Raw genomic sequence first — 18,888 nt, forward strand, 5'->3', positions numbered from 1 at the left:
CTGGTACTCTGGAGGGGCGCTGGTGTGACGCGGACCCCCGCCCTCTAGATATATGCAATTGTCTGTCTGTCCGTCCCTGTCCCTCCCTGTCCGTCCGACTCAGCCATTGGCGGCCTGCGGGGGGGGGGCCCCGCGGCCCCGGCCACGGTTACGCTCTGTCCCTCCTGTTCTCTGTCTCTGTCTCTGTCTCTCTGTCTCTGTCTCTTCTATATCCCTTTGCCTTCAACCAAAGCTGAGACAGTAGCACGGGTGGGGCCTGGGAGGTGAGGGCGGTGGCTGGGGTCTCCACTCTCAGCCTCTGTGGGGGTGGGGGAACCTCAAAATAGACGGGCCCTGGGGACAGAGACCCCGGCACATGCTTCCCTCCCAGGGCCTGAGGACTCCTGCGTCCGCCCCCGGGTCAGGGTGGTCTCGGAGTGGGGGGACCGGTGCCGTGGGAAGGAGCCGCTGCAGGCGCGGTGAGGCCAAGGAGGCCTTCACGACCCCCAGAGCAGGACCCCGGGTGGGTAGAGAGAAGGTGTGGCGTGAGAGTGACTCCTCCCAGGCGCCCCTCTGCTGCCCCCGCCCCCAGCGCGGGTCCCTCCCACCCGCAGCGTGGCCCAGACTGATCCAAGGGTCCCCAGCAGCCGGGAGAAGGAGGTATGGGGAGACGGGGTGCCCGGGGTCCCCTCCAGGTCTGGGACCCCGGGTTCTGGCCGGGCTGGGAGTCCAGAGGCCCCCGGCCCCTAGTTTCAGACAATCAGACTGTGAAGGAGCAGCGAGGCGCCCTGGGGGTTCCCCAGGCCGGCCGTGTGGGACAGGGGGAGTGCCAGGACCTGACCCAGACACCCCCCACTCTTGTTCTCCGGTCCCTGACTCTGGGGGCTCAGACCTCCATCAGCCCCAGCGTCTCCTGGGCAGCTCTTAGGGAGCCGAGGGTCCCCACTTGCAGAGACCCCGTGTCTGTCCTCGGGAGGGGGGCCTGTGCCTCCTCCATCGTGCCCACCTTCTCCCCGGCTTTGGCCCCTAGCTCAGAGTGTCTGTGACCCTCCCCCCGGAGAGCCCCTCACCCCCACGGCCTTTTCGGAGCATGAAGGAGTGGGGGGGGTCTGAGCTGGCCCCGAGACCCCCCACTGGCGGGCAGGGGAGCAGCCGAGGCCACCAGCAGTGCTCGTCCGCGATACCAAAACCCATTTCTGAAGCAGTGCCTCGTCTGCTGCGTGGCTTTGGGGCTCCCGGCCCGCACCCCGGGACCCCCCTGCAGGCCCCAGGGAGGTGGAGACTCGGGGCTCCCGGGAGAGAGAGAATGGGGTGCCCCCTGGAGCGGATGCAGCAGCCGTGCCCGCCCACTCCCAGGTGCATCACACCCCCACCCCCACCCCCGTCCCGGGTCCCAGCCAGGCCCACCCAAAACCAAAGCCCGGCAAGCCTGGGGGTCCAGGCCTGGTGATGCAGATCCGGGACTCTCGGCCCCGCCCAGGGAAGACCCCGCCCCCAGGGGGCAGGGCGTGATTGGCCAAGGGCTGTGGTGTGGGCGGGGTGGCAGGAGGACCCACCCTCTCCTTCCTTCTCTCGCTGTCATTTCATTTCTTCTTCGAATTTTTGGTGGTGTTGCTGTTCACTTTCCCCCCTCCGAGATATTTTTTGAGTTTTTTTTTCCATTTTGTATTTTACTGATATACCAAGATAGCATACCGTTTCTTTGCTCCCTGCTTGCCACACACCGGATCTCACACACACACACACACACACACACACACACACACACATACACAGAACCACACACACAATCACAGACGCATATAGACATGCACATAAACACACATACACACCCACGACACATAAAGACATGCACACAACCACAGACACAGGCACACACAGACACATAGAGATGCACGCACAACCACACACACACACACACACACACACACACACACACACACACCCCAAGTTCATGAACCCAGGCCCGAAAGTTTGGGCTGGGTCTGCCTCCCGTCCTTCCACCCCGGCTTGAGCGGGAGGAGGGACCCCCGCTGTGTGGGCAGCCCCCCCGCAGGCCTGCGCCCCCACCCCATGCTGAGATCATAACCGTGTATATCCGCAGTCATTTCGGTTTCCGCCGACGCGCCTACGTACCATTTACAGACATGATCCTGCCTGTTATCATTTTCTTTGTTTCCCTATGCAAAAATTAAAAAAAAGGAATAAAAAAAGGAAAAAAGGGGGGGTTCCATAAAAGAGTCAATAAAAGGAAAAAAAAAAGAAAAACTGTATAAAAATTAAACAAGCTCTGCTTCAGCCCCGCTTGTCCTGGTGTCCCTTCCTTTCTGTACCCTGTGTGTGTGTGTGTGTGTGTGTGTGAATGGGGGTCCCCACGGCTTCACTTTCCACAAAGAAGCTGCCGGGCCGCGGAAATGAGCCCCTCAACCCCAGGGCCTGCACTTGTGTGCCAAGACCTGTCGCTCCTCTGCCCCCACCCCCTTGTCTCTGGGTGACGGGGGGCTCCTGACTCGCGCCTCTTGGTACCCGGCACGAGCTCCGTCCCAGGGGATAAGCCAGTCCCAAACGCCAGTGGGGGAGGGGCCCGGGAGGGTAGCGCCCCGCTTTCCAGGGGAGTCTGGGGGCTGCACCCCATTCACTGCAGCCCCCCCCGCGAGCGCCCCGCGTCTGCCAGCAGCTCAGCCACCCCCCCAGCTCACCCCGGCGGGCCGTGCACAGAGTCTACCAGCCCCAGCACAGAGCACGCGCCCCCCACCTGGGCAGAGATCTCGGGTGTTTGTACTCCGGAAGGAAAAGGCTGCTGGGAGCCGAGTTCCGGGTCCCCCGGAGACAAGAGGCCCCAAGTGAGGCAACTTCGTGGAGCTTAACTGTTGCAGAGGCAGGAAATCTGTGACAACTGAGGGACAGGCATAGTGACGGAACAGATGGGGGAGGGCGCTGGCCTGGCACGGGTCTCCCGCGCAAGGCTCGAGCCCCGAAGCCAGCGCTGAGCACAGAGCCAGGAGTTAGCCCTGAGCACAGAGCCAGGAGCCATCCAGGAGCACAGAGCCAGGAGTCAGCCCTGGGCACAGAGCCAGGAGCACAGAGCCAGGAACCAACCCTGAGCACAAAGCCAAGAGCCAGCCAGGAGCACAGAGCCAGGAGTCAGCCCTGGGCACAGAGCCAGGAGCACAGAGCCAGGAACCAACCCTGAACACAGAGCCAAAAGCCAGCCAGGAGCACAGAGCCAGGAGTCAGCCCTGAGCACAGAGCCAGGAGCCAGCCCTGGGCACAGAGCCAGGAGTCAGCCTGAACACAGAGCCAGGAACCACCCTGAGCCCAGAGCCAGCCCTGAGCACAGAGCCAGGAGCCAGCCCTGAGCACCACCGCGTGTGGCTCCTTGGGGGGCAGGCTGGGTTCAGAAGGTGCTTCGAGCGCAGAGCTCATGAGTCCCAGGCTCCGTCCCTCGGAGGAGGCAGGTTTTGTGACCGGCTACTGACGTCCGCCAAACTCTCCAGGCGCCCCCTAGTGGCAAGCGCCCTTCACTGCCCTTCACCACCTCGCACCCGTCTGGGAACCCCACCCAGAGGCTGAGGGCAGGAAACTGACAAGCTTGGAGCCACCAGCCAAAACACCCCAGTCGAGGAGCCTGAGCCATGGGACGCAGTGAGGGTGCTCGCCTGGCATGTGACCAACCCGGGTTCATTCTCGGGCATCCCTTAGTGTCCCCCCGGGCCTCCCCAGGTGTAATTACTGAGCACAGAGCCAGGAGTCAGCCCTGAGCACCGCCGGATGTGGCCCAAAAGTTTTTTTTTTTTTTTTGCTTTTTGGGTCACACCTGGCGAGGCACAGGGGTTACTCCTGTCTCTGCACTCAGGAATTACCCCTGGCGGTGCTCAGGGGACCATATGGGATGCTGGGATTTGAACCCGGGTCGGCTGCGTGCAAGGCAAACGCCCTACCCGCTGTGCTATCTCTCCAGCCCCCCAAAAGTATTTTTTAATGGACTTTTTAAAATATACCTAAGGGCCCTGGACAACTCATGGGGACCCCCTTTCATGGAAGCCCAAGGAGAGAGGTGGGAGTCGGTGCTCCCAGGAGCACCACTGAGTCAGGGCCTGGAAAGATCCCGAAGGCACCAGGAATCTCTGGGCCCACTGGGGAAACCAAAAGGGTGGTAGGAACCAGCTGTGCCCAAACAAATAAGGCGGTGAGTCAGGAAAACAAAAAACAAAATGCAGTGCCTGAAAATCAGCTGGAAGCAGGACAGGGGAGGTTGTGTGTGTGTGTGTGTGTGTGTGTGTGTGTGTGTGTGTGTGTGTGTGTGTGTAGGGGGGTGGTCAGAGACTTGAGAGCTCTTTGTCCAGACCTCCAAGCTTTGTTTATATTGGGGTCTGGAGGGATCCCTGGAGGGCTGCCTGCAGGAGGCGGCAGGACATTTTTATATTTGGAGAAATGTCCCACTTCTGCCTCGAGCTTCGCGCCCCACATACTTTCACTTCTCCTCTTGCTCTCCAACGTGAGAAAGGGACCCAGACAACCCTCGGGGGGAATCAACACCCTTGACCTGTCCCTGTGTGTCCCCTGCTCCCAGAACCTCTGACACCTCCCGGTGCTTTTCCCACTGGGCGGGGGCGCGGGGACGGTTGGGGGCGATACTTTGTCCTCCCCGGTGTGTCCCAAAGGAGCAGGCACGCCGCTCGTGGCCCCGAGGGGGACTTATGCAACCCGGGCCCCCATCCTTGGGTCCTGATCTTTTTGCCCGCACAGAGAGGTCCAGCCGCTTTCCCAGGGCCACCCAGCACAGCACAAACGAATCCACGCCAGGAAGAAAGTTCTTCCCACTTACCAGGACATGACCCCCCCACCCCACCCTCCTCCCAGGGCCCTGGACCTCAGCCCTCCTGCCCCCACGGTCCACGAGCAGCTGGAAGAGAGAGGGGCAAGGGCCCAGACGCCGCCAGTGTTGATGTATGTCCCTGCGCCCCCTGCTGGGCGGCCGTGGAAGTGTCCGAGCTCCCAGGCTCCAGCACCCCCTCCTCGGACCCCGAGGGCGAGGGCGTGGGGGAGATGGGGCAGGGAAGCTCCCAGCGCCGGCCTTTATCACGGTCCTCACGGAGAGGGCAAGGTTCAGCGCCAGCAGAGGGCGAGAGGAGAACGGTCGGTCGGTCAGTCTGTCCGTCCGTGCCCGAGGCAGGGCTCCGGGTGGGCTGGCAAGGCTGCCCTGCAGGGCGGCACCGGGTGGGGGTCAAAGAGCGGGGTGCCAGGGGAGGGCCGGCCGGGAGCTGGCGGGGCGTCCAGGAGGCACTGCAGGGCGCGCTCAGAGCCACGGGCGTGATCGAGAGCACCTCTGAGTGTGGGTCCTCCCCCCCCCCACTCTCTGCTGCCCTGGTTCCCCACGCCCAGACCCCCCCAGGCTGGGACCCCCGGCGGGGAGACTGCGCAGAGTGCGTGTGGGTTATTATTATTTTTTTTTAATGCACATCCCGACTCTTCCAGAGGTTTCGTGGCAGAGAGGCGGCTCAGAGAAAGAAGCAGAGGAGCCAGGAGGAGGCTGGGGGTGGGTGGAGGGTGGGGGTGAGTCCTCCCTGTCTTCAGGGACACAGACAGGGCAGTCCCCAAGCCTCTCCTTTGGGGCTCGCTCAACTCTGCAACCCCTGCGGAACCGTTGACATGGCGGTAGAGGCAGGAACTTGCTCCGAAGAGGAAGAGTAGTCTGGGAGGGCTCCCTGGAGATGGTGTCAGGCTAAGCTCAGAACTCTGCTGTTTTGGACTCCTCGATCTCCTCCATCGCCTGGTTGGTGTATCCTTCCTTCTTTGCCTTCTCTTTCTTCTCTTCCTCCTCCTTCTGTTCTGTCTCTTCCCTGTAGGGACACAGAGGCCTGGGTCACAGTCAGAACCCGTTTCCCCCACCCGCAGGCAGACAGTACTGCCAGGAAGGTGCTTGCTTGGCCCATGGCTCATCTGGGCTCGACTGCCAGCCCCGCTCGGGGGCCCTTGAGCCCAGCCAGGAATGACCCCTGAGCACAGTTGGGTGTGACCCCAAACCGAAGCCAAACAAATAATGAAAGAGCTGAGGGGTCAGAGCGACGGCCCAGGGGGAGGGCGCCTGCTTTGCATGTGGCCGACCTGGGTTCGATCTCCAGGACCCCCCATGGTCCCCCCCGAGCACCGCCAGGAATGATGCCTGAGTGCAGGGCCCGGCTGGAGTAAGCCCTGAGCACGGCCGGTGTGAGAAGCAAGAAGTGCTCGCACTCATTCAACAGCCACTGACGTGTATGTGTGTGCGTGCCTGCATGTGTGTGTGTGGATACGCATGTGTGCATATGTGTGCAAGTGTGTGGGTACCAGGTGTGTGCACATGTGTGTGCATATGTGTGAGTACCTGGTATGTGTGCGTGCATGCACCTGTGTATGTGTGCACCTGTGTGTGTACATGCGCGTGGTGTGTACATGTGTGGGGGGGTGTGCGTTTGTGTAACTGTGAGTGCAAGTGTGTGTGTGCACGGTGTGGAGTGGGTTGCATGTGTGTGCATGCATGTTTGTGTGCGTGTGCACATGCATGTGTGTGCACATGTGTGTGAGTCTTCGACAGAGTGGAGTCTCGTCAACCTCACCTCCTGCTCCGACATTGCAGCCAGGTTCCGGGGCTGGGGGCAGGGACAGGTGAAAATGGAAGGCTTCGCGGAGGCACCGGCAGACATGGACAGGAAGTGCAGGGAGCAGAGAAGGGGGGGCACATGGACAGATGGACGGACAGATGGATGGATGGACAGATGGACAGACGGATAGAGAGACGGATAGATGGATGGATGGACAGATAGATGGAGAGACGGATGGACAGATGGTGGACAAATAGACAGACAGATGGACAGATGGATGGATGAAGAGATGAATGGATGGTGGACAAATGGGTGGGTGGATGGATGGACAGATGGGCAAATGGATGGAGAGACTGGTGGATGAACGGATGGATGGACAGATGGATGGATGGAAGGACGGATAAGTGGTGGACAGATGGATGGATGGATGGATGGATGAATGCATGGGTAGACAGACACACAGATGGACAGACGGACAGGTGGACAGTTGGATGAGCATCTTGGAAGGGTCAGCGGGCGTGTGGGCGGGCAGGGGCGGAACAGCAGGGCCTGGCTGAGCACAGCGGGCGGAGTCCTGGGTTTGGCCCCGGCCCCGTCTCGTTCCCGAGCACTGAGCAGGGCCAGGTGCGCCCCCAAAGCACAGAGAGGACAATGCGCCGGGGGAGCCCTAGGCCCTGGGCACTTCCTACAGGAGCACTTGGTCTGAGACAAAGCGGGGGGAGCAGGGGGCTGGTCCCACTCCTGCCCCCTCAGCCGCGCGGGCCAGGCAGAGTCTGGGGCTTCCACGTCCTCTGGAGGGTCGCGGGGCCGGAGGAGCCCAGCAGGGAGCACACACGGAAGGGGCTGCAGGTCAGGGAAAGACCCCCGGCCCGCCCCAGAGCCCTCCAGCTCCCCCGCAACCCCCACACACTCAGACACATCCCGCTGTCACTCATGAAAACCAGAGGAGGAGGGAGGGGAAGGGAGGGTGTCCCTCGGGCACTCGCAGCCTCACCCACCCAGGACCCCGCGCTCACGCTCAGGCCGGTACCTGGATCTCTGCTCCTGCGCCACGCTCCGCATCCCCATCACGGACTCCTCAAACATGGACTCCTCCTCGGCCTCGGGCCTGCGATGGGGCAGGGGTGAGGCGGGGGGCGGGGGCGGGCCTAGGGGGAGCTCCCAGCATCAGGGCGAGAAGGATCCAGTGGCTGCTGCCCTGCGTCCAGCAGGGAGAGGCCAGGGGGCCTGGGGGGCAGGTGTGGGATCTGAGGGGAGGGGCTGGCTGCAGGGGTCTGAGATCAGGGCCACCTGGGGGTCTGAGATGGGAGTGCCCAGGGCCCAGCAGAGGGGTCTCAGGGGGGCCTGTCCAAGGGTCCAGCTGGAGGGTCTGAAGTGGGGGGTTCCCCGGGGCCAAGCAGGGGTCTGAGAGGGGGTTCCCAGGACCCATGGGGGTCCGAGACAGGGTTCCAGGGGCCCAGGGGGGATCTGAGAGGGGGTTCCCGGGACCCAGGAGGGTCCGAGAGGGGGTTCCCGGGGCCCACGGTCCACACCTCTCTTTGTTTTTGCTTTTTGGGTCACACCCAGCGATGCTCAGGGGTTACTCCTGGCTCTGCACTCAGGAATTACTCCTGGGCGGTGCTCAGGGGACGCTATGGGAGGCTGGGAATCGAACCCGGGTAGGCCGCACGCAAGGCCAACGCCCTCCCCGCTGTGCTATCGCTCCCGCCCCTCGCACCTCTCTTTGGAGCACCACAGACGGTTGATGAGCATGAGGATGAAGACGATGAAGAGGAAGCCCACCACGGCGGTCAGGCCCACCAGCCACGGCTTCATCCGCACGACTGGGGAGAGGCGGGGGGCGGGGTTAGCACGGGCAGGAAGGGGGGCCCAGCACCTCCCTCGCCCGCCCCGACCCCTCGCGCCTACCCTGAGAGGCCTCGGCAGGGGTCAGGAGCAGGACGACGAGCAGGAGCAGTGGCTTCAGGCCCTGCATGGTCGCGAGTCCGCGGGGTAGGACGGCCGAGTGGGCAGGGAGGCGCGGGGGCGGCAGATAAGGGGCGCGGGGCGGGGCCCCCAGCTGGCACCCGCAGACTCTGGACCCGGGGTAACAATTAACTAACCTGAACCTTGAGGCGCCCCGCCCGGGCCCGCCCGCCGCAGGGTCCACCGGGCCCAGGGCCCCGGCTGGGAAGGCCCCGGACCCTGCTCCCGCGAGGGCCGCCGGGTGGGCGCGGGCCAGGGACGCGGCCGGAAACGGGGCTGGCGCCCTTCAGGCCGACTCCGGGGCGCAGCAGCCTCCTCATCCCTGCACCCCGCAAAGCGCGGGGCCCCGGGGTGGACCCGGCCACCAGCGACTCAGGTGCGGGCGGGGAGACGGCCCGAGAGGCGTGACTCAGCCCCGCACCAACCTTGGTCCCCAGGGCCATCAGATAAGGGGCCACCTTCGCCCCACTGCCTCGGGGCAGCCACGGCCGGGGCGCGTGGCAGTGGGGGGGTGCCCCAGGGGACACTTAAGGTCAGGGGGTGGGTTTGGCAGGGCCTCAGGGCCTGTGAAGTGGGCACTGAGCGTCCGGCCCTGGGGGCCTGGGCTGGATTGGGAGCCCCGGGGCTGCTTCGGAGGTCAAAATCCCCCAGGGGCAGGGGCGCACCCCCGAGCTGATGGCCCTGCCAAGGGCAGTGCCCAGACATGTGGCCCAGGCCGAGGCCACCCGGGACCAACAGGTCCACATTGAGTGGGGTGTTAGACACGTACACACACACAAACACACCTACCTGCAGTGAGGTGTGTGTGTGTGTGTGTGTGTGTGTGTGTAAACAAACCCGCACAAAACCCGCAGCAGGGAGAGTGTTTGCCTTGCACGCAGCCGGGCCGGGTTCGAATCCCAGCATCCCTCCCATAGGGTCCCCCGAGCACCGCCAGGAGTGATTCCTGAGTGCAGAGCCAGGAGTGACCCCTGAGCATCGCCAGGTAGGACCAGAAAAGCAAACAAAAATTTTTAAAAAATAAAGAAAAGACCAACTCTAACAGGAAAGATTTTCCGCCAGGTCTGAGCTGGCCCTTGGAGAGGGGCAGGGGACTCTCAGTCCAGCTTCCAGAAAGCAGCCCGGGCCGACGGGTCCTGGAAGGAGACGGAGGGGCGACGGGGGGTCTCTGCTTTGCCGCCCACGTCCTCGTCGCCACGCCACGCCAGGGCCAGCTCCAGGTCCAGCTCTTCCAGATCCGCCCCGTCCACACTCGGGCGCATCTCCCGGGGGGCGTCCCCCTGGTCCGGCTTGGGGCCAAACGCCCAATCTGGGGCCAGAGAGACGGGGCCAAGGTTAAAGTGCTTCTTTGTTTGTGGCCGGAACGTGGAGACCCTGGTTCGAATCCCAGCACTGCCACGTGTGGCCCCAAAGCAAAGCAAACGCACAAATAATCTATTTTTTAGTTTGGGGGGCTCCACACCTGGCGATGCTCAGGGCTTCCTCCTCCCAGCTCTGTGCTCAGGGATCACTCGTGGGGGGAGGGCTGGGGATTGAACCCGAGTCAGCTGCAGGCAGGACGTCATCTCACTGCAGCCCCAAACAAAGACATACAGAACCATGCTGACTGGGCTGGAGTGTTAGCACAGCGGGGAGGGAGTTTGCCTTGCATGCAGCTGACCCGGGTTCGATTCCCAGCATCCCATAGGGTCCCCTGAGCTTCGCCAGGACTAATTCCTGAGTGCAGAGCCAGGAGTAACCCCTGAGCATCGCCGGGTGTGACCCTAAAAGAAAACAAACAAAAAAGCCAGGCTGACAGGGGCTTGAGCGATAGCACAGCGGGTAGGGCGTTTGCCTTGCACGCGGCCGACCCGGGTTCAAATCCCAAAATCCCATATGGTCCCCTGAGAACCGCCAGGACTAATTTCTGAGTGCAGAGCCAGGAGTAACCCCTGTGCATCGCCAGGTGTGACCCCCCCCCAAAAAAAGCCAGGCTGACAGCATAAGTGAAGAGCCCCAGGCCCCCCGCGCCCACCCCCGCAGGAGCCCTTTCTGGGTGCTCACCAGCCAGGTCATGGGCGAGGTCCTTGATGAGGTGTCCCACGATGGCATATGCCACCAACAGCACCAGGACTCCAGCCAGCAGCAGATAGGGCACGTCCCTGGGCAGGGGGATGGAGTCCAGCGGCGGCGGGCGGTACTCCTCATAGGGTGGTGGGCCAGGGCTCCAGCCCTCCGGCCTCTCCCCATGGACTCGCCCGGGCATGGGTGCCAGTGAGAGCTGGACAGCTACTGCCAGCTCCTCCAGGGACCGTGGGTAAGCGGATCAGCGCCTTCCCCATCTGCTGAGATGGATTATGTTGCAAATTGCTTCCGCGGATGGCCTCCTCTGCTCCGATCCCAGGGTTCCTCCCCCACCCCAATCCCCCTCGCCACAGGGCCTTTGTATATGCTGCACCCATGCCCTGCATGGTAAGGCACCCAGATTTTCACACAGCCAAGTCACTCCGGGCCTCAATCCACTAATGTTGATGGAGCAGTCACTGCACCAGATACTTATTCAGGCGCAGGGACACGAGCTCTGAATAGGACTGATCCAAATATCCCGGGACGGTGGGCATTTGAGGACAGGGGGACGGAGAGCCTGGGAAATGCCAGAGAGGACGAGCGACCTCTCGTGGGTACTTGCAGGAAGGACAGTCGAGCTGCTCTGCGGGTGCACGGCCGCCCTCTGGTGGCCACAGTGGGAAGAACAGGCCAAGTAGGGCGGACTGACTCGGTGTTCTCTGGCGCCATCTGGTGGCTTCTCTGGGAATGAGCCAGGAGGCAGCAGATAGCTTGGGAAGGGGTCCAGGTGCGCATACGCGGGATGGATTTAGTATCCCCTTCTCCTCTCCCGTTGATGTTGCAATGACAGGCGTCACACACATGTTCCCATGTGGCGCTAAGCAAAGGTCTCACACGAGCTTGTGGCCCTACTAGACATGCTTATTTGAGATGCTTGGGCCCTCTGGCACCAGAATGCTGATAGGTGGCAGGGTGGACAGATAGTTCCATGGAGCGCGGGGACAGGGTACAGAAAGAGCTCCAGACCGCCAGCCCCTCCACAAAGACAGGGTTCTGTTTTGGGGGGGATTTTTTTTCTTTTTGGGTCACACCCGGCGATGCACAGGGGTTAACTCCTGGTTCTGCACTCAGGAATAACTTGAAGGTGGGCACAGAGACATCACTCCAACCAGGCCAGCTGTGGGAACGGGAGTGGCAGTAAGGCGGGCCCAGTTCCGGGTCCGGGGTGGGGGTGAGGGTAGGGGTGTCTCGGACCGCGCTGTTGGGAGCTTTGTGGTTAAGAGCAAAATGGAGGTGGATAAAATGGGTTAGGCAGAGTGTGGGGAGATGGAGAAAAAGTTCACAGAGCGTGACCCCAAAACCAAAAACAAAAGGGGGTGTCATGCGTAGGATGTCACTATGCCAAAGGGTAAAGGAAAATAGAGGGGCAGGTGCCTGCCTTGATTGTGGTTGACCAGAGTTCAATTTCCTGCACCCTAGACAGTTCCTAGAGCTCCGCTGAGTACCGCCCTGTGTGGTTAGCCCCCATCCCCCCAAAAAAAAGGGGGAAACAGCGGAGAAGCAGGTGATACCTGGGGGAGGCAGGACAGTTGGGGTAAGAAACCAATGCCCGTAGCCGCCACACGGGGGCGCTGTCCGCCCAGATGCCTCTGCGTGAGCCTTCGGCTGCGCAGCTGAGCCCCCTGCCCTGGGCTCTGGGGCTCCCCGGGGTCCGGGGCCGTGTTTCCGCGTCCATCATCCGCAGAGACCCCCGATCCCAACAGGGCACGGACGGAGCGTCAGGACCGGTCCCAAGCCTTGCCTGCAGGACAGTCTGCAGGAATTTAGGGGTGAGGTGGGGGGTGCAAGGGGAAACCGATAGGGGATGCTGGAACGGTGGGTAAAACTGTTTTCCAGATGCGTGGGGCGGTGGGAAGAAAGCAGGGGAGGGGGTGGGCGGGAGGGGTGCCGGTTCCTGGGCTTCCTCCCAGGACCCGCCACGAATCCTCTGGGAAGAAGGTGGGGCCCGGCACCCCTATGAGGTCTCGGGGACGGGGGCGCAGCTCTGATGCTGCCAGAGAAATCCTGGTCAGCGCCCCAGGAGGCCCGGAAACTTAACCCCCAGGAGGAGGGGGGGGGAAATTAACCAGCCTGTTATTTTTTCCCTTTTTTTGGGTCACAGCCCGCAATGCACAGGAGTTCCTCCTGGCTCATGCACTCAGGAATTACACCTGGCAGTGCTCAGGGGACCATATGGGGTGCTGGGAATCAAACCCCGGTCGGCCACGTGCAAGGCAAAAGCCCTCCCCACTGTGCTATCGCTCCAGCCCCAGCCAGCCTGTTTTTTTCCAGAACATTCTCGAACTGACATCCTTAAGCTCTCGGCACCCCATCCCCATCCCCCCACTCCAGCACACAGGGCCGTTTTTTGGTTTTTTTTTTTGTTTTTTTTTGCTTTTTGGGTCACACCAGGCAATGCACAGGGGTCATTCCTGGCTCATGCACTCAGGAACCACCCCTGGTGGTGCTCAGGGGACCATATGGGATGCTGGGATTCGAACCCGGGTCGGCCGGATGCAAGGCAAACGCCCTACCCGCTGTGCTATCACTCCAGCCCCACAGGGCCGTTTTTGGACCAAAAAATAGCTTTATTGTTAGAACGAATCCCATGCCCCAGTGTCCGGGGGTCTGCCGCACCTGCGGTGGCACCCCTGCCACCCGCCCAGAATCCGGCGGGAGTCTCGGGGCAGCTCTGGGCACGCAGCGTGCGGGGCCCGGGCTCAGGCGCGGGGCCCTGGGGGGTCCCCTGCGGCGGCGGGGCGCAGCCGCTGCAGGGCATCTGCGTACTGGAAGGCGGCGCCCGTCTCGTGCTCGTACAGGTCCAGCGCCACGACGCAGCTCTCGCGCACCACGCGCTCGGGGTCGGCGGCGTGCGCGCGCAGGGCGGCCAGGCAGGCGGGCCGGGCGATGGCGCCCAGCGCCTCGGCGCACTCGTGCCGCACCATGGGGCTCTCGGCCATGCGCGCCAGGGCCGCAGTCAGCTGCGGCACCGCTGCCTCGTGCTGCAGCTGGCCCAGCACGTAGCCGATCTCGTGGCGGAAGAGCGCGCTCCCGCAGCGCAGACCTGCAACGCAGGAAGGGGGGCGGCGTGTCACCCAGGACCCTGAGGCCGGGCACCCCTTTACCGGGCACCCGCGTCCCTGGGGTGGAAAAGTAGTACCGCCGTCAGGCAACTGGGGGCACCGGCCTAGCCAGGGGTGCCTACTGGGGTGCCACGTCCGCACAGGTGCACTCGGGCAGGGGGAGGCCTGGAGCTGGGGGTGGGGTCTATGCAAGCTCCCTGGCCCTCCCACCACCTGTCAGGTAGATGGGAAGCCCCCCACTCCCAGAACGCAGCTGCCCTGGCCTTGCAGGGCAGAGTCCAGCCCCTCGGGGCCCGCTTTGGGCACTGGGCATGTGAACTCCTCCCTGAAGCAGGCTGGGGAGCAGGGCCCTGGCTGTGCCATCTGAGTCCACTGCTGGGAACCCCCTCCCTCGCAGATCCCCGGGTACTGCCCACTCACCTTCGGCCAGCGCCAGGGCCGCCTCCTCGCCGCCCGCGTCACGCAGGGCGAACATGGCCCGGTAGCGGTCAAACAGCGGCCGCGCCTCGTCCAGCAGCGCCTCCCGCAGCCGCCCCACGTCCCGCTCCTCGGCGGGCGGTGCAGGGTCCACGGAGCGGTAGGGCCCCGCGGGCACCGGGTCCCCGCCGCGCTGCTGCAGCCACTCCAGCCGCCGCACGGCAAGCTGGCACGTCTCGGCCACCTGCGGGCCGGGAGGGACGCGGCAGTGCTGGGACCGGGGCTAGTCGGGAGGGTGCAGCTACCACAGGATGGGGGGAGGGGGGGCGGGGGCGTCGTTTCAGAGTGGAGCGGAAGCAGCGGAGGGTAGGTGTGGGGCCACTGAGAGGATGGTAGGTACACTCCAAAAGGGGAGGGGGACCGGGCAGGAAGGGCGCTTGCCTTGCACGTCCCCACAGGGCATCGGTGCACCGCCAGGAATGATCCCTGAGCACAGAGCACCTCCAGATGCAGCCCCCCCAAACAAAACAGACAAAAGCCCCGCAGGGAATCTGAAATGGGGGAGGCGTGGTGAGGGGGTTACCGGGTGAGTTTTGCCCAGTGGGGCTCGCAGTCGTGGCCCGGCCTTACCTCGATGACTGGGTCGGTGGAGTATTGCTTCAGGATGTCCAGGACTTCCGGGTTCCCGATGGCCCCCAGGGCCTCCCCTGAAAGTACCAAGCCGGGAGCACAGCGCTGGAGGCGTGGACCAGAGCCCGATTCCCACCCCTAGCCCCGCAGGACTGAGACTGTGCTTGCCGGCCCCTGACCAGAGCGAACTGGCACACGAGTGGGGGCGGCCCCCAAGCTGGACCAATCAGCATCTGCGCCACAGGGGATGGGCACTTGAGCCCACTGGCATCTTTGTTTTTTTTTTTTTTTTTTTGCTTTTTGGGTCACACCCGGTGATGCTCAGGGGTTACTCCTCACTCTGCACTCAGAAATTACTCCTGGCGGTGCTCAAGGGACCATATGGGATGCTGAAAATCGAACCTGGGTCGGCCGCGTGCAACGCAAACGCCCTCCCCGCTCTGCTATCACTCCAGCCCCAGCACCATTGGCATCTTAAAATTTACTCTGAAGGGGCTGAAGCCTCTCCCTGAGCCAGGACCTTTGCTTCTAAACTTTCTTCATTGTTTTTTGGTTGTTGTGGTTGTTCTCGGGCCACACTCCCTCGGAAATGCTCAGGGCTGACTCCTGGCAGTGCTCCAGGGACCACAAGGGATGCCGGGATGGACCCGGAACCAGCTGCATACAAGGCAAGCTTCACTAACCGTTTTACTCTTAATTGGCCCTTAACTTTCCTTTTTTTGGTTTGTTTCTTTCTTTGGAGACACCCAGCGGTGCTAAGGGTTTACCCCTGGCTGTGAACTCAGGGACCACCTCTGGCGGTACCTTGGGGGAGCCTAGGGAGATGCCGAGGATAGAACCCTGGCCAGTCACGTGCAAGGTAAACGTCCTCCCGTCCTCCCCACTACCCTGCTGGTCGGTCGGCGCTAGTGGGCGCTAGTTCACGGTCAAATCGCATGGCCTGCCGACGGAGCCCCGCCCACTGGGGGCGGAGCCAAGATGCCCCGCCCACCGACAGCTCACCTGCCTCATGCCGCACCATGGGCTCCTGGAGCGGGTCACGCAGCACGTCCACCAGCGTGGGGATGGCCCGCGCGTCCTGCATCTGGCCCAGGCAGTAGGCCAGCTCGTGCTTGAGCAGCGCTGAGTCATCGGCGAAGCCCCGGCTAATCCAGGAGATGGCACCGGGGCCGCCGAGCCCACGCAGCGTGAAGAGCGCTCGGAAGCGGGTCTGCAGTGGCTGCTTGGGGTCCACCAGCGTCTGCCCGATGGCGTCCACCTCCTGCTCCGTCACCATGGTGCCCCGCCGGGGGTCCGGCCCGCACTCATCCTGAGAAGAGGCAGAAACCCGGAGGCCCGGTAAGAGTCAGCTGCGGGCTGTCCATCCTCCCGGCGCGGCTCTCAAGAGCCCCGGGGCGGGGGTGGGAGGGTCAGGCGGATGCCCCGGTACCGGTACTGGCCCGGGCAAGTAGGGGGGAAGGCTGAGGCGACGCTGGCCCGGCCCTCTGCGGAGTGACCTTCCGTAAAGTGCTGTCCCTCTCTGGGCCCGCGCATTGGCAACGATCCGGGCTGGTCGGCCTCCCCACCCCCACTGGCCGGGAATCCCTGTCCTGTGTGGGCCCGCGGGTGGCAGTGAGATGGTCTGGAGGGTGGGCTCTAAGGGGGCGCCGCGGCTGGGGGTTGTGGGGGGCGGGGGCTGCAGCCTCACACAGCAGCCAGCAGGGGGTGCTCTTCCAGGGTGCCCCTTCGGGGTGTACGCAGGCTCCTGCGGACTAGCAAGGGGGCGCGGGGGCGGGAGCCAGAGGACGGGGGATGGGGTGGGGGGAGGGTGAGACCCTGCAGGAGGCCGACCCGGGTTCGATCCCCAGCACCCCAAAGGGTCCCCCGAGCACCGCCAGGAGTGACCCCTGAGTGCAGAGTCAGCACTATCATGCGTGGCCCCAAGACAGAGAGAGAGAGACAGAGACAGAGAGACAGACACAGAGACACAGAGAGAGAGAGAGACAGACAGACAGACAGATAGACAGAGACAGAGACTCTCCACCTTGTGTAAAGGCACAGATTAGTCACTCCCCACAACCTCACCCTCTGGGGCCTCAGCACGACTTACTCACCCCCCCACATCCTCAAAGGTCCCTCACCCCTCCCCGCTCCCGCCTGGCCGACCCTCCCACGTGTCTCCTGTCCCTGCTCCATCTTCTCTCCCGAGACTCCTGCTCACTTCTCCCAAATGGCAAAGGTCTCAAATGGCACCTCCTCTGGGAAGCCTCCCTTGGCTGCAGCCCTCGCTCCTCCCTCCCGTCCCCTAGTCCGGGTCTGTTCTTCTCCAAAGCAGTGCTCATTCTCCTGGCCTGGCTGCCTGTGGTCTGCTTAACCCTGACAATGGGGAGGGGGCGACAATGTTCCTGAAATAGGGGGTCACCTGTTTTGGTCACCCCGTGCTTCTGAGGATTTCAGCCAGCAGAGTAAGCCCAGGGGATGGGAGCCGCGGGCTCCATCCCAGACCTCATAAGGGCCCCCCTAGACCTGACCTCTGACACCCCCGGATAAAGGAGCGGGCAGCCCCCTGCCCTGGGGCCTGTGCAGGCAGGTACCCAGGACCACCTGCACGACAGGCTGACAACCACGACTGTATAGGACAAGTCCAGGATAGGTGCCTGGACGGCGGGGGGGCTGCTGGCCGGGCTGGAGTGGACACTCCACACAGCACGGGTGGGGCCTGGCAGAGGCCTGAGAAACAGGACGTGCAGGTCAGGCGGCTGCAGGCGTCAGACGCGGACGCAGCTGTGTGTGCGGCAGGGACATCAAAGGGGGGGAGTGGAGAGGGGTATCTGAGACCAGAGAGGTCTGGAGGGCCCCACGGCTCACACAGGACCAAGGCGCTTGCCGTGCATGTGGCCAACCCAGGTTCCATCCCCGGCACCGCACAGGATCCACCACACCCCCCAGCCCCACCAGGAGTGATCCCTGAGCACAGAGTCAGGAGTCAGTCCCGAGCACCGCCAGGCCTGGCCCAAACCCCTCCCTCCCCCAAACACGCCCACAAGATGAGTTTCTGTAGACGCTTGTGGTCTCTCTTAAACACATCTCTTTTTCTGTCCTCGAGATTTGTCTTTGATTTTGGGCCACACTGTCTGTTGCTCAAGAGCTGACCCCTGGCTTTCTGCCCCCCGGGAGTCTCTCCTGGCAGTGCTCGGGAGACCCCTTGGGGTGCTGGGGATCGAACTGGGCCGGTCACGTGGAAGGCAAATGCCCTGTTCCCTGCGGTACTATGGGTTCATTCCCTCTCAACAAAACGGCTGCCTTACTAATAAAAAATACTAAATAAGGGGCCGGAGCGATAGGCGAGCTCGTGTCCCCCGCTCTGTCGCGAGGGCCCAGCCGCTGTCTGTCTGTCCCCAGCGTGGCCGGCGCCGGGCAAGGTGCAGTTCACACAGTCACAGGGTTACCCGCGCGGCGGCGGCGGGCCCTAGAGCCTGGTCCCGGGCAGAGCTGGTGGTGGCAAATACCTCCACCAGGGGCCCCAGCGCCCAGCTCTGCACTCCGGCATCTCACCCCTCGCTCCGGGGTGGGGAAGAGGGGGCGGCGATGGGGAGCTTGAGCACCGGCCCGGCCCCGGGGAGGCGCCAGAGACCCGCCGAGGAGGGCTTCGGGGGAAGAGGAATTCCCAGATACCGATGGGCGGGACCGGATCTCGGGACCACCCTACCCATCTGCCCCCAGACGTATCTCCCGGACCGGACGGCCCCCGCAGGACGGGGTCTCCCCTGAATAACACGGGGGAGACCCAGAAGCCTCCACCCCGTCCGTCTACACCGTCCCCGAGAACTGGATTGCACCCTAGCCCTGCCCGCTGGTCTGCCACCCCAGAAACAAGATTCCCTCCCTGGAAAGCAGAAGGAGGAGCTCGTCGGCTTCCGGCACTCCCCGCTCCCCCCAGGGCCGGGGAGGCATCCTCACCGCGCTCCACGCCGCCAGATGGCCGGGCCCAGCTCCCGGACGCGCAAGACCTACCAGGCAAGAAGCGGCGCCGCATCAGCCGCCGCGATGCCGCCTGCGCCCCCTGGGGGCCGCCATCTTCCCGCCCACGTGACTAGCTGGGCGATACCAAGGAGCGGCTCCCCGGGAGGGGTCTCGCGGGATTTCCGCGGCAGCGGGGGCTTCCCCGC

General features: G+C 63.4%; 3 protein-coding genes across 4 annotated transcripts; all 3 read right to left on the reverse strand.

Annotated features, from left to right (window-relative positions):
• Positions 1–5,540: 5,540 nt before the first annotated feature.
• Positions 5,541–9,500, reverse strand: SMIM24 (small integral membrane protein 24). The gene is made up of 4 exons (XM_055127842.1): positions 8,469–9,500; positions 8,278–8,383; positions 7,591–7,668; positions 5,541–5,822 (listed from the first exon to the last, which is right to left on the reverse strand). The coding sequence occupies exons 1-4, from the start codon at positions 8,533–8,535 to the stop codon at positions 5,711–5,713; spliced, it is 363 nt and encodes a 120-aa protein (XP_054983817.1). The 5' UTR covers positions 8,536–9,500; the 3' UTR covers positions 5,541–5,710.
• Positions 9,501–9,556: 56 nt separating this feature from the next.
• On the reverse strand, positions 9,557–10,832 carry SMIM44 (small integral membrane protein 44). The gene is made up of 2 exons (XM_055129198.1): positions 10,569–10,832; positions 9,557–9,834 (listed from the first exon to the last, which is right to left on the reverse strand). Exons 1-2 carry the CDS (start codon positions 10,768–10,770, stop codon positions 9,623–9,625), a joined length of 414 nt encoding a protein of 137 aa, XP_054985173.1. The 5' UTR covers positions 10,771–10,832; the 3' UTR covers positions 9,557–9,622.
• A 2,345-nt stretch (positions 10,833–13,177) lies between these two features.
• On the reverse strand, positions 13,178–18,882 carry DOHH (deoxyhypusine hydroxylase). Of its 2 annotated transcripts, none has more exons than XM_055127597.1 (5): positions 18,734–18,882; positions 15,743–16,049; positions 14,741–14,817; positions 14,114–14,354; positions 13,178–13,674 (listed from the first exon to the last, which is right to left on the reverse strand). In XM_055127597.1, the coding sequence occupies exons 2-5, from the start codon at positions 16,014–16,016 to the stop codon at positions 13,331–13,333; spliced, it is 936 nt and encodes a 311-aa protein (XP_054983572.1). In that variant the 5' UTR covers positions 16,017–16,049; positions 18,734–18,882; the 3' UTR covers positions 13,178–13,330. The 2 variants fall into 2 exon arrangements, with proteins under 2 accessions (XP_054983572.1, XP_054983573.1); XM_055127598.1 differs by having other exon boundaries at positions 18,680–18,796.
• Positions 18,883–18,888: the final 6 nt, after the last annotated feature.

Source organism: Sorex araneus, chromosome 2 (assembly GCF_027595985.1).
Source record: "Sorex araneus isolate mSorAra2 chromosome 2, mSorAra2.pri, whole genome shotgun sequence".
Taxonomy (NCBI): Eukaryota; Metazoa; Chordata; class Mammalia; order Eulipotyphla; family Soricidae; genus Sorex; species Sorex araneus.

Bases quoted from the DNA above. Each gene is read 5' to 3' on its own strand.
- SMIM44 (XM_055129198.1), bottom strand. From the start codon at position 10,770: ATGCCCGGGCGAGTCCATGGGGAGAGGCCGGAGGGCTGGAGCCCTGGC. The intron at 9,835-10,568 runs GTGAGCACCCAG...CTCTGGCCCCAG, and splicing joins CCTCGCCCATGACCTGGCTG to ATTGGGCGTTTGGCCCCAAG.
- SMIM24 (XM_055127842.1), bottom strand. From the start codon at position 8,535: ATGCAGGGCCTGAAGCCACTGCTCCTGCTCGTCGTCCTGCTCCTGACC. The intron at 8,384-8,468 runs GTAGGCGCGAGG...GCCTCTCCCCAG, and splicing joins CCCTGCCGAGGCCTCTCAGG to TCGTGCGGATGAAGCCGTGG. The intron at 7,669-8,277 runs GTGCGAGGGGCG...GCCCCATCGCAG, and splicing joins CTGTGGTGCTCCAAAGAGAG to GCCCGAGGCCGAGGAGGAGT.
- DOHH (XM_055127597.1), bottom strand. From the start codon at position 16,016: ATGGTGACGGAGCAGGAGGTGGACGCCATCGGGCAGACGCTGGTGGAC. The intron at 14,818-15,742 runs GTGAGCTGTCGG...TGGTACTTTCAG, and splicing joins CATGGTGCGGCATGAGGCAG to GGGAGGCCCTGGGGGCCATC. The intron at 13,675-14,113 runs GTGAGTGGGCAG...CCTGCGTTGCAG, and splicing joins GGCCCTGGCGCTGGCCGAAG to GTCTGCGCTGCGGGAGCGCG.